This window comes from Heptranchias perlo, chromosome 4 (assembly GCF_035084215.1).
Source record: "Heptranchias perlo isolate sHepPer1 chromosome 4, sHepPer1.hap1, whole genome shotgun sequence".
NCBI classification, from domain to species: domain Eukaryota; kingdom Metazoa; phylum Chordata; class Chondrichthyes; order Hexanchiformes; family Hexanchidae; genus Heptranchias; species Heptranchias perlo.
The window spans coordinates 66,012,921-66,023,496 of NC_090328.1; the positions used below are offsets into that span (position 1 = coordinate 66,012,921).

Sequence of the window (10,576 nt, forward strand, 5' to 3'; positions counted from 1 at the left end):
CTGGAGGCAGCCAACCAAAAGGTACGTTATTTTTTTAAAATGGATTACCTGAATGAGGTGCAGGAGTTCCAAAGACCATTGCTAGCCCCTGCTCAGTTCCCTTCCAATTGCCCCTTCCTTCTCAATTGCGTCATCTCTTCCCAATCTCTTCCCCCCCCCCCCCCCCCCCGAAACACCCTAAAATTTATATCAGGCTCGCTGGCCTAATTAAAATAAGGCCTGAGGCCCAATATCGAGTCTTCCTCGGGCCTACGCGTTCCAGCACAGTTCCCTGCACTCAGTTCGTGCTGCCGACCAGTTAATCTCACCTCCACTGAGTTAGAACTGAGTGGCAAACTGAAAATAATATGCAGTATTATTTCAATCTTCCTTAAATGCACACCTGCTGTGGCACTAAATCACTTAAGAGTAGAAAAATTCCAGGTCCCGATGGAGATATGGAGGAGTGAGGATGCTACAATTGGACTTAATGTCTTAATGTCCCTGGGTTAGGAAGGGTAAACGGTCAGCCAATTTTTGTTTGTCCTGCAATGACCCAAGCTGGAAAATACAGATTGGTGTACGTTGACTGAGGTAGGATTGGGCTCAGATGTGGTTTCCCCTTCATCCCACTTTCGGAAGTTCATATGTCAATATCAGTCACTTGGGTAGGATACTAGAGAGGGCCAGTGCCTGTAGAACTGTGACTCAGCAAGAGTTTCAGATGAGGGAAGGAGAAACATTTATTTTATTGTTATGTAAATTAATTCAAATACTCCCACAGATAAAAGATTTTAGTTAAATGTTCTTGAATTTGATACAAAAGGCACTTTATAAAATACTTTGCGTAGGTCTTTATAAAAGAAAAAATTCCGTTGCCAATTTTCTCCCCTTTCCTTTCCTGACTCCTTGTGGGCCTACAGTTCCTTGAACACAAGGGTCCCCCATTGTCTTGACCAAGTTGCCATTATTCATGTGTATACGAGCCTGGAAAGGTAATGCTAGTGGGCTGTTTGACCACAGCTGAGCCTGAGCCTGTCTTCATGCAGTGTCTATGCATGTGTAATTCTGGCAGGGTTCACTGGATAGCGATCAGGACCAGCAATCCTGGCTGACTTTACTCTTCCTAACCCAGGAGTACTGGGGCTGATTGTAGAGCTAACTCAGCACAAATCTGGGACCCTGCTGATTTGTGTAGCTTTGTTACTTACTGGATAATTGCGCTGACCCATCCCGGAGGAGCCTTGTAATCCTTTCTAACATCTTGTCTTGTTCTCTTCCAGGGAGTGATGGCATCATGAGTGTATATTGAATCATAGTCATGTGACTGGATCACATGAAGAAGAGGTTTATACAGACATCAGTTCCATGGTGTTGATTTCAAATGCCTTGATGTCAGGCAAAACCAGTCATTTCATATTTGTAAATTGCAAATTTTATAACTGAGTTACAAATGTTGCTGTAATTAAACTTTTGTTGAAATATATTCTTTACTTTTTGTTTATTTTTTTTGTATTGGTAACCAGGCTCACAAAAGCAGGGTCTGTTATTGTTGGTAATTGTCACAGTACATTGCCATTTCCTGAAAGTGTTATCAATAAAAGACGACAATTGCTTGGTTTTGTAGAGCATACTGTTCTGGGTAGGTGTTCCCTTGAACCGCGTGTGACATTTTGACAGTTCCCATAGACCCTCGGAGAGGCTAACTGTGACAGTGACACTTTGGTACAGTGTATACGTGTACTTGGTGGCTCCTTGAAAACACTTAGACGCTATTTAAATGCATCTGTGTGCTAACTGTATTCACATGTCCACTGCATTGTTGTTTATTGTGAAGATTATACATGCAGAGGGCTCTGAGGGTCGTTAGAACGCCCATTGTGATTGTGTATATACTGTACAGGTTTGAAATGGAAAATAATGAGCATCTGTGAATATAAAATGTCTTTATGATATTGAATGGCTGATTATCCCATAGCCTACATAACCCCTTCCACCCAACCATACAAGAAGACATCTGTGATTGTTTATTACTTGAACTAGTTCGGCAGTTTTAAATGTTTACAATTATCCAGATTTAGGAAGAACTTGCGCAGTTGCCTGGTTACTTGTTTTATGCTGTAATCTAGTTTATTTTATGTAAAGTGTATATTGAATGCTTTCATTTTTTATACTTGCCTTAAATAATTCGGCAATCAGAATAAAAAAAATTGTTTTTGTATTCGTGTTGTTGAGTCTTTTATTATGTTACATTTTGATGTTATAGCAGCATCTTCTTGATAGGAATGGTTAATGTAGGCTTTGACTGCATGTAAAGTGGCGGAACGCTATCTGCTCTTTTTCTGCACTTGGACGTGGGGTAACCCCAGTAGTTGGTGCTCAGTTCAAGTCCACAGTTTGCAGTGTTTCTTTAACACTGTTGCATGCCAACCTGCCAATACAGCCAGTGTGCCACCCAGGATTGCCCTGCCAACGTCAGTATCTCCGTGTTGCCTAGAGATAAACTGTGCGAGTCACCAAAGGTGGACTCCAGTGTCATTCTAGGCGTTGTTTGCATAGCACTGATGCTAACATCATACCCATGGTTGAAGGCGATGAAAGCTTGTATCAATGCACCACCAGTATGAGGTGGATGTTAGATCGATACCATGGAAACAGGCATTGTAGACCAAGCCAGTCTCATCTGTGGAATTTTTTTTCTTAAAATATAAAAATAAATTGTAGTCTTGATTTAATCTGTGGTCAGAGAAATTTAAACTAATTGCATTTACAGCAGTCAATGCAATATTATTTTCTAAAGCCTGCATTTGTTCAAATATGCAATGTCAATTCTTCTGATGTATCATGTAGATTGGAAGAAACTGTGACAAGAGCTCTCAGTATTGATTTTTGTTAATTATCTTTGCTGGGTTAAACCTTGAGCTGCTGTGTTATTTATGTATGCAGAACTGAAGCCACAGTTAAATACATCATCAGTTATCCTTGCCTGGAACTGCTGACAATAACAGTACTGTTCATCTTAAATTAAGACTTTGGTGATGCTTTCAGCATTCCATCAAGTCGGCACCTAATTCTTCACGTAAGACGTACTGACAGATTAAATTAACTGAACAATGACCACAGCCTCATTGATGTCCACATACCATAAAAACCATTAACTTTCCTTTATAGTCTGATACTTCTGAATATTAAAAAAACAACCAATTGCTCATTGTTATATTGGATTTGAACACTGCTGTGCCCCATTGCTATAGGCTCTGTATGAAATGTATTCCTGTCACATATCTCATGTAGTTGACCTGTAGTAGAACTAACCAGGAGCATGTTTACTAGCTGGCTGGCTGAATACTGGAAGATAGTGTTTAGAGGACGTGTTGAATATTATTAATATATTTAATAGTCCCATTAAAAACCCACCCTGCTGGCTCAGCTGCTTAAAGCAGCCAGTAGCTGATACAGAAAGAAATTAAAGAAAAACTTGCATTTATATAGCACCTTTCACAGCCTCAGGAAGTTCCAAGGCGCTTTACAGCCAATGAAGTACTTTTGAAGTGTAGTCACTGATGTAATGTAGGAAATGTGGCAGCCACTTTACAGGTCATCCTGTATGACTACTAGTGGCCTTCAGTGCTCCTGATTGTTGTCCAGTGACTGCTGCTAAAGTGTATGTGTGTGGATGTTGGGTGAGATTAGCATCGGATTCAGCTCTGATACCTCCTGCAGTGGAATAGCTAGTCACTACTTACTGTTCTGGCTCACATATGAAGAATGCCCACTTTGGTCAGGTACCAGAGGATGGCTGGTGCCTGTGGAATCATACCCCTATAAGAGGTCAATGCCTTCCAGAAGGCAAAAAAAGGGAGGAGAGAAAATAAATAGGAATGGTTTCAAAAGGCTCAGTTGATAATTGCCTGGTTTGCAAATGAGTCACTACACTGCCAGGAAGGTCCCATTCTTAATCCCTGGTCTGTGTTAAATTAGCTGGTCTCACCCAAAGAGGCAGTAGGAATACTGCAATTGGCCTCAATAACTCTGGGTGGGAAATCATCCTGGATTGTCACTCCAGAGAATATAGGCCCATTCTACTCAATCTCTCCTCATAGGACAAACTTCTGATCCCAGGAATCAATCTAGTGAACCTCCGTTGCACCGCCTCTAAAGCAAGTATATCCTTCCTTAGGTAAGGAGACCAAAACTGTACACAGTACTCCAGGTGTGGTCTCACCAGAGCCCTATATAATTGCAGCAAAACCTAGTATATTCCAACCCCCTTGCAATAAAGGCTAAAATACCATTTGCCTTCCTAATTGCGTGCTGTACCTGCATGTTAACTTTCTGTGATTCGTGTACAAGGACACCCAAATCCCTCTGAATACCAACATTTCTTATTCTCTCATCCTTTAAAAAATATTCTGCTTTTCTATTCCTGCTAAAGTGGATAATTTCACATTTACCCACATTATACTCCATCTGCCACCTTCCCGCCCATTCATTTAACATGTCGATATCTCTTTGCATCCTCCTCACAGCTTACTTTCCCACCTAGCTTTGTACCGTCAGCAAATTTGGATACATACACTCGGTCTCCTCATCTAAGTCATTGATATAGATTGTAAACAGCTGAGGTCCAAGCACTGATCCTTGCGGCACCCCACTTGTTACAACCTGCCAACCCAAAAATGACCCGTTTATTCTTATTCTCTGTTTTCTGTCCGTTAACCAATCCTCAATCCATGCTAATATATTACCCCCAATCCCATGAGCCCTAATCTTGTGTAACAACCTCTCGTGTGGCACCGTATCGAATGACTTTTGAAAATCCAAATACACTACATCCACTGGTTCCCCCTTATCTACCCTGCTAGTTACACCCTCAAAAAACTCTAATAGATTTATCAAACATGATTTTCCTTTCATAAAACCGTGTTGACTCTGCCTAAGCATATTATGATTTTCTAAGTGCCCTGTTACTACATTCTTAATAATAGATTCTAGCATTTTCCCTACTACTAATGTCAGGCTAACTGGCCTTTAGTTCCCTGTTTTCTCTCTCCCTCCTTTCTTAAATAGCAGGATTATATTTGCTACCTTCCAATAGATGAGGACCATTCTAGAATCTAGGGAATTCTGTAAGATCAAAACCAATATATCCATGATTATACTATATTCACTGGTTGTCCAAACTGTGCAGCTTTTTATATCACGTGGGGTCTGGAAAGTGTGGAAATTTTTTTGTTAGTTCATGCTTCCGGTCTGTATTTCTTTGATACAATCATTTAAACATGTGGTATAAATAGAATTTGTAGTGGCCAGCACATGGTGATAAATATCTCCACTTATGAGGTTGACCATGACTCACTCACAAATTATCCGGTCAGCTTCACTTCTAGAGATACTTAGAACTCCCTGGTGGTCATGACACACTATCTATAAATTGCACACGCAAAGTGTTGATGTGGGGAAAGCTGGCTTCATTACTGTAGAGCTTTTCTTGGTGTCCAGTTCTACAGATGTTGATCATTTTTTTCTCATCCTCTTAGAGCCATTTTTACGGTCACTAGAGGGGAGTGAAATCCCTCTAATGAATGTCTTTTTTTTCTTGTAATTAATGGCCCACTAACTAAATCACGCTCTCACAAATCACACGCTCCCATAATTCCCATAATTTCTTTACAGGGTCAGTAATTATATGGAGGAAAGAGGCATTCTGCTCTTTATTAGAAGTAATTTCACCCCTTGGATTTTCAGACATAGCAATATAAGTTCTGAGATTTTCAAATGTGCCGTTGGATATAAAGTTATGTACTTTAATGTTCAGAGGACATGTCTTAAGAACAAGCATCTATATAATAAATTATATCGTTTATGAAGAAGATATAACAGATGTGAAGTAAGTTAACATTGGCCATCTGCACAGAATGCTTTATCATGATAAAAGCAGTCAGGCTAGTGAATACTCACGGATAGCTCCAAGGATGTTTTTTTTTATTCGTTCACGGGATGTGGGCGTCGCTGGCAAGGCCGGCATTTATTGCCCATCCCTAATTGCCCTCGAGAAGGTGGTGGTGAGCCACCTTCTTGAACCGCTGCAGTCCGTGTGGTGACGGTTCTCCCACAGTGCTGTTAGGAAGGGAGTTCCAGGATTTTGACCCAGCGACAATGAAGGAACGGCGATATATTTCCAAGTTGGGATGGTGTGTGACTTGGAGGGGAACGTGCAGGTGGTGTTGTTCCCATGCGCCTGCTGCCCTTGTCCTTCTAGGTGGTAGAGGTCGCGGGTTTGGGAGGTGCTGTCGAAGAAGCCTTGGCGAGTTGCTGCAGTGCATCCTGTGGATGGTGCACACTGCAGCCACAGTGCGCCGGTGGTGAAGGGAGTGAATGTTTAGGGTGGTGGATGAGGTGCCAATCAAGCAGGCTGCTTTATCTTGGATGGTGTCGAGCTTCTTGAGTGTTGTTGGAGCTGCACTCATCCAGGCAAGTGGAGAGTATTCCATCACACTCCTGACTTGTGCCTTGTAGATGGTGGAAAGGCTTTGGGGAGTCAGGAGGTGAGTCACTCGCTGCAGAATACCCAGCCTCTGACCTGCTCTCGTAGCCACAGTATTTATATGGCTGGTCCAGTTAAGTTTCTGGTCAATGGTGACCCCCAGGATGTTGATGGTGGGGGATTCGGCGATGGTAATGCCGTTGAATGTCAAGGGGAGGTGGTTAGACTCTCTCTTGTTGGAGATGGTCATTGCCTGGCACTTGTCTGGCACGAATGTTACTTGCCACTTATGAGCCCAAGCCTGGATGTTGTCCAGGTCTTGCTGCATGCAGGCTCGGACTGCTTCATTATCTGAGGGGTTGCGAATGGAACAGAACACTGTGCAGTCATCAGCGAACATCCCCATTTCTGACCTTATGATGGAGGGAAGGTCATTGATGAAGCAGCTGAAGATGGTTGGGCCTAGGACACTGCCCTGAGGAACTCCTGCAGCAATGCCCTGGGGCTGAGATGATTGGCCTCCAACAACCACTACCATCTTCCTTTGTGCTAGGTATGACTCCAGCCACTGGAGAGTTTTCCCCCTGATTTCCATTGACTTCAATTTTATGAGGGCTCCTTGGTGCCACACTCGGTCAAATGCTGCCTTGATGTCAAGGGTAGTCATTCTCACCTCACCTCTGGAATTCAGCTCTTTTGTCCATGTTTGGACCAAGGCTGTAATGAGGTCTGGAGCCAAGTGGTCCTGGCAGAACCCAAACTGAGCATCGGTGAGCAGGTTATTGGTGAGTAAGTGCCGCTTGATAGCACTGTCGACGACACCTTCCATCACTTTGCTGATGATTGAGAGTAGACTGATGGGGCGGTAATTGGCCGGATTGGATTTGTCCTGCTTTTTGTGGACAGGACATACCTGGGCAATTTTCCACATTGTCGGGTGGATGCCAGTGTTGTAGCTGTACTGGAACAGCTTGGCTAGAGGCGCAGCTAGTTCTGGAGCACAAGTCTTCAGCACTACAGCTGGGATGTTGTCGGGGCCCATAGCCTTTGCTGTATCCAGTGCACTCAGCCGTTTCTTGATATCACGTGGAGTGAATCGAATTGGCCGAAGACTGGCTTCCGTGATGGTGGGGATATCGGGAGGAGGCTGAGATGGATTATCCACTCGGCACTTCTGGCTGAAGATGTGTAGTGTAGTACTGCATCATCAGCTAAAGCCATTGGCTGAGATCAGTCAGTTCACTCAGACTGGGACCTTCCTGGTCTTCTCAGCTCAGTAACCCACAAAGCCCTCAATGTTGAACTGTCATTGTTTAATTTCCCTGTCCCTAACATACTTTATAAGTACCCTGAAAAAATATTAGTGTTAATGAAAATCTGTTTGAAATTTAAAGCTAAAGATCGCCAAAATATTAGATTTAAAAACCTGAAGACAATGCTGTTTGCCTGTGAGATTTCAGGTTCCTCTAATGAAATACTAACAGGAAAGCTGAACTAGATTGCTATTTTATAACTGGCATTAACAAATTTCCACAATTACAGAGTCCATTCTGTAAGCAATGAATGTGTAGCTACCAATTAATCTAGTGCACCTCCAGGCAAAGGTCTAAATCAGCTGGATAGAGCTAAAGCAATTTGTGCACAGCTAAAAGCAAATTGGTGAATAAGTGTTCCACGCTACTGCCTATATTTCTAAAGCTAATATGCAATCGGTATTCTAGCAATGGATTCATGCCATGTTATTTGCAGCTATCAATTTTAATTATTACAATTATTGATTACATTGAAAAGTGAATAATCTAATATTCACACTTGCCTAATCAGCTTCTAGTATCAATTCTCTGAGATCAGGCTTCATTTAGTCTTGTTTTTTTAAACTTAGTCTGAAAGTGGGATTTTTGTGTGTGTGTGTGTTTCTGTTCATGCACTTGCCTTAAAATAAACTCGTCAATTTTTTAAGCAGCTGAGCAGAGTCTGAATAAGTTTTCTGTGTTTTTATGTGGACAGCAATAAATATCAGACATTCAATATATTTTCATCCACAGTATATATTGTGTAGTCACTCTTACTCTCATTAAGTTGCTGTCAGAGCCATGATGAATACCCAGGCCTAATGTTTAACACTGACTTTTAGTATACCATTTGTTTATTGATTAATGTAACAAGAGTGTACTGTATGACAGTACAGCAAAATCAGTTTGAATCCAAAAGCAACATGAAAAAAATACTGATGTAAAAATCTAAGTAAGGATATTTTCTTGCCTCAACCATTGTGAAAAATACCAGATACAACTTTATTGTACAACATTAGAGGATTATATTTTCCAAGTGGGTTACATGTGTAATACAGTAATAACAAACATTTAGCATAAATCTTACACAGTGATATCTCATCAAGTGTTTCATAATGACTTTCAAAAATGCACTACTCCACAATTATTAATTATAGTATATGTGTGTACTGCAGCATTACAAAACAGAATCAATTCGTTTTCAAAATTTATTACAATCAAATCATATTATATACAATAGGTAAGGACAGATTGGAGGTGCTATTAAATATACAGCAATAATAGCTACAACTTGCATATCTATAGCACTTCTCATGTTTCAAAGCACTTCATACTGGGAAGAAAAAACAGTGGATACTGAGCAGAAAGGTAAAGGGGAAATGAGAGGTTTAGGGCAGGGGCTGAAGGCAGAGTCTATTAGAAGAGTTTTGAGGAGGTTCTGAATACAGATGCTGAGCAATGGAATCTAAGGAGGAAGTTCCAGAGGACAGGAGCATGGCAGGTCAAGGAGCAGAGGTTGCATGTGGGTACGTAAGGCTGGAGGAAAAGACAGAGTGGGAGTGAGGCTCTGAAGGGATTTAAAAGTGATATTGAGAATCTTGAAATCAAATTGCTGGGGCACAGAAAGGACAGGGTATTGGGAGTGCAGGACTTTACAATTGGGGGGTGCAGCTATGGTGTTTCAGATGAGTTGTAATTTGTGGAAAATGAGGTGGGAGATTGGTTAGAAGAACATTAGATAAGTCAATTCTTGGGGTGATAAAGGTGGGGAGAGATGAGGCAGAGGCAGATGCTATTACAGAGGTGGTAACAGAATGGGTGGAGGGGAAGGAGCATAGCTTGGGGTTGAGAAATACACCAATAAATATGCAAGAATAGCTCTAGTTGATTCAGTGTTGTATTAGATATATGATACTGAAACAAGAAACGGTAACATGAAGAATGTGATGAGCATAAATAGTTTTACAATGTACACTGCTGTAAAGATTGGCTTTATTCTCATTTAATTTTATTATAGCACATCAGCATTACTTACACAAAGGAAGATAAAATAAATGAGGACTTTTGGTCACCCTCCTGACTTTTCCTTCTCTGGCTTGGCATTTGTTTTTCCTTATGCCTCCGTGAAGAGCACTTTGGGACATTTTTGTGCTATACAATAGGCGCTACTTAAATGCAAGTTGTTGTTGAGAGGATAGTTAGGATTTTAGTACATGTCTCCTCACTTATTAAAAAAAAACCAAGTGACAGCAGAGATTCTCAGCTCGCTCTGAGTATAGTTTAGAAATCTATCCAGTCCTAAGTACAGCTGGATAAAGAAGAGTCAATTTAAATTGTATAAACTTTTCCCCATGTGGAAAGGTAACATAGATGCTTTGTGTTTCTACTGGGTAACAAGAATGGTGCAATCATTTCCGACACCACTTACAGTTTTATTTAAACAACGAGATGGTGGAGAAGGAGAATATTTCCCTCTTACTGCCATTTTGGGTTTAGTGCCAGTAAGAAAATGGGTCAGAATTATGGTATTTTTTGTTTGTTTTCAAAACCAGAATATTTAATTTCTTCTCAACAACCTTTTTTATAAACTTAATTTAGCTGTTTCTGTTTCACCAAGTAGAGCAGGAGCCCAATAGGATGCCTCCTTACACTCCAATGTTGAGACAAGATCATCTCCCAGCTAGTACATTGAAAAGAGAGGGAAACACTTCAGTTGTCCAGCACTCACTGAGTTAGCATAACGATTCTAACTCAGTAGCTCCACCAAGGGCTCTGCTGATAAAGGACTACCCAGTGTGGTACTGAGTCATTCAGAGCA

The 10,576-nt window shown here is 41.3% G+C and overlaps 1 protein-coding gene across 4 annotated transcripts in view; it reads left to right on the forward strand.

Moving 5' to 3' along the window:
* Window positions 1–2,200, forward strand: part of LOC137320981 (zinc finger protein 608-like) — an 82,696-nt gene extending 80,496 nt beyond the window's left edge. For all 4 annotated transcript variants that reach the window (XM_067983048.1, XM_067983047.1, XM_067983050.1 and 1 more), the window contains one exon: window positions 1,263–2,200. In XM_067983048.1, coding sequence (XP_067839149.1) covers window positions 1,263–1,269 — 7 coding nt within the window. In that variant the 3' untranslated portion in view covers window positions 1,270–2,200. The remainder of the gene's footprint in view (window positions 1–1,262) is intronic.
* Window positions 2,201–10,576: the final 8,376 nt, after the last annotated feature.